Raw genomic sequence first — 1,167 nt, 5'->3', positions numbered from 1 at the left:
GCTCACCACGCTAACGGAGCTCACCACGCTAACGGAGCTCACCACGCTAACGGAGCTCACCACGCTAACGGAGCTATAATACACCAGATAACAAAATTTAGCAGATTTTTCTTTAACCTCAAACTTTTTCATAAAATATTAGAAATACTTTAAAAGATGCAAATAATTTTATTTCTAACAAGAAAACAAACATTTCATTGCCTAAAATGCAATAAAAGAATTTGAAACGGGTGAAGTTAAAACATTGACTGACAAATAAATAAATATATATCTATATATATCGGCTATAGTTCAGTTTTGGCTTAAATATGAACAGACGTTTAATTATTTCTGTATTTATTTTAACATGATGAAAGTGATCGTCTGCACCAGAATAAGGTGAAGTTTGTCCGCAGGTTCGACCTGGAGCGACGGGAACGGCCGGGAAAGCTGCTGGCTGGTGCTCAGTAACCTCACGCCGCAGGTACGCACGCCGCCGACCTTACCGTAAACAGGAAGTGAGCTCCGGCTGCCAGCTTAGCGCCGTCTGGCCTGCTGTGTGTCTGCAGATCGACGGCTCCACCCTGAGAACCATCTGCATGCAGCACGGCCCCCTGCTGACCTTTCACCTCGGCCTGACCCAGGGCACCGCTCTGATCCGCTACGGCTCCAAGCAGGAGGCGGCCAAGGCCCAGAGCGCGCTCCACATGTAAGGCGAACAGGAAACGCCAAACCGTAGCCGAGTGCAGATTATCTTAGCGACACAAACAAGAAGCTTGGTAGCAAAAGACTGACACCAGTTGAGTTAGCATGCTAGTTAGCATGCTAGTTTCCTCAGTTGAAGCTTTTCACATTAATAAAAATATATCTTTTTTCAAGATGGGAGTAGTTGACCTTTGACCTTTGGAAACATCTATTAATATTAAACTGATAGACAAATCTTTCTGCAAAATCATTGGGCACCAGTTGAGAAGAGAGCATGCTAGTTTTTTGCTAGTTTTCACCTTTGAAACCTTTTCTCAGTGATAACAGTGACAGCCTCCATCTTGTTTTGCCCCAGGTGCGTTCTGGGTAACACCACCATCTTGGCGGAGTTCGTCAGCGAGGAAGAAGTCGCTCGTTATATTGCACATTCCCAGGCCGGAGGAGCAGGGAGCGAAGGAGCCGCCGCCCCCGGGACCGGCAGCC

General features: G+C 46.4%; 1 protein-coding gene across 1 annotated transcript in view; it reads left to right on the top strand.

The window, feature by feature from the left end:
- The window catches only part of tnrc6ba (trinucleotide repeat containing adaptor 6Ba), a 16,978-nt gene that overhangs the window by 13,703 nt on the left and 2,108 nt on the right, over window positions 1–1,167 (top strand). Inside the window, exons 16-18 of the mRNA XM_017310680.1 lie at window positions 396–463; window positions 549–688; window positions 1,040–1,161. Of these exons, the coding sequence (XP_017166169.1) occupies window positions 396–463; window positions 549–688; window positions 1,040–1,161 (330 nt within the window). The remainder of the gene's footprint in view (window positions 1–395; window positions 464–548; window positions 689–1,039; window positions 1,162–1,167) is intronic.

Source organism: Poecilia reticulata, linkage group LG19 (genome assembly GCF_000633615.1).
Source record: "Poecilia reticulata strain Guanapo linkage group LG19, Guppy_female_1.0+MT, whole genome shotgun sequence".
Classification (NCBI taxonomy): domain Eukaryota; kingdom Metazoa; phylum Chordata; class Actinopteri; order Cyprinodontiformes; family Poeciliidae; genus Poecilia; species Poecilia reticulata.
This window is presented reverse-complemented; position numbering and strand designations above follow the sequence as displayed.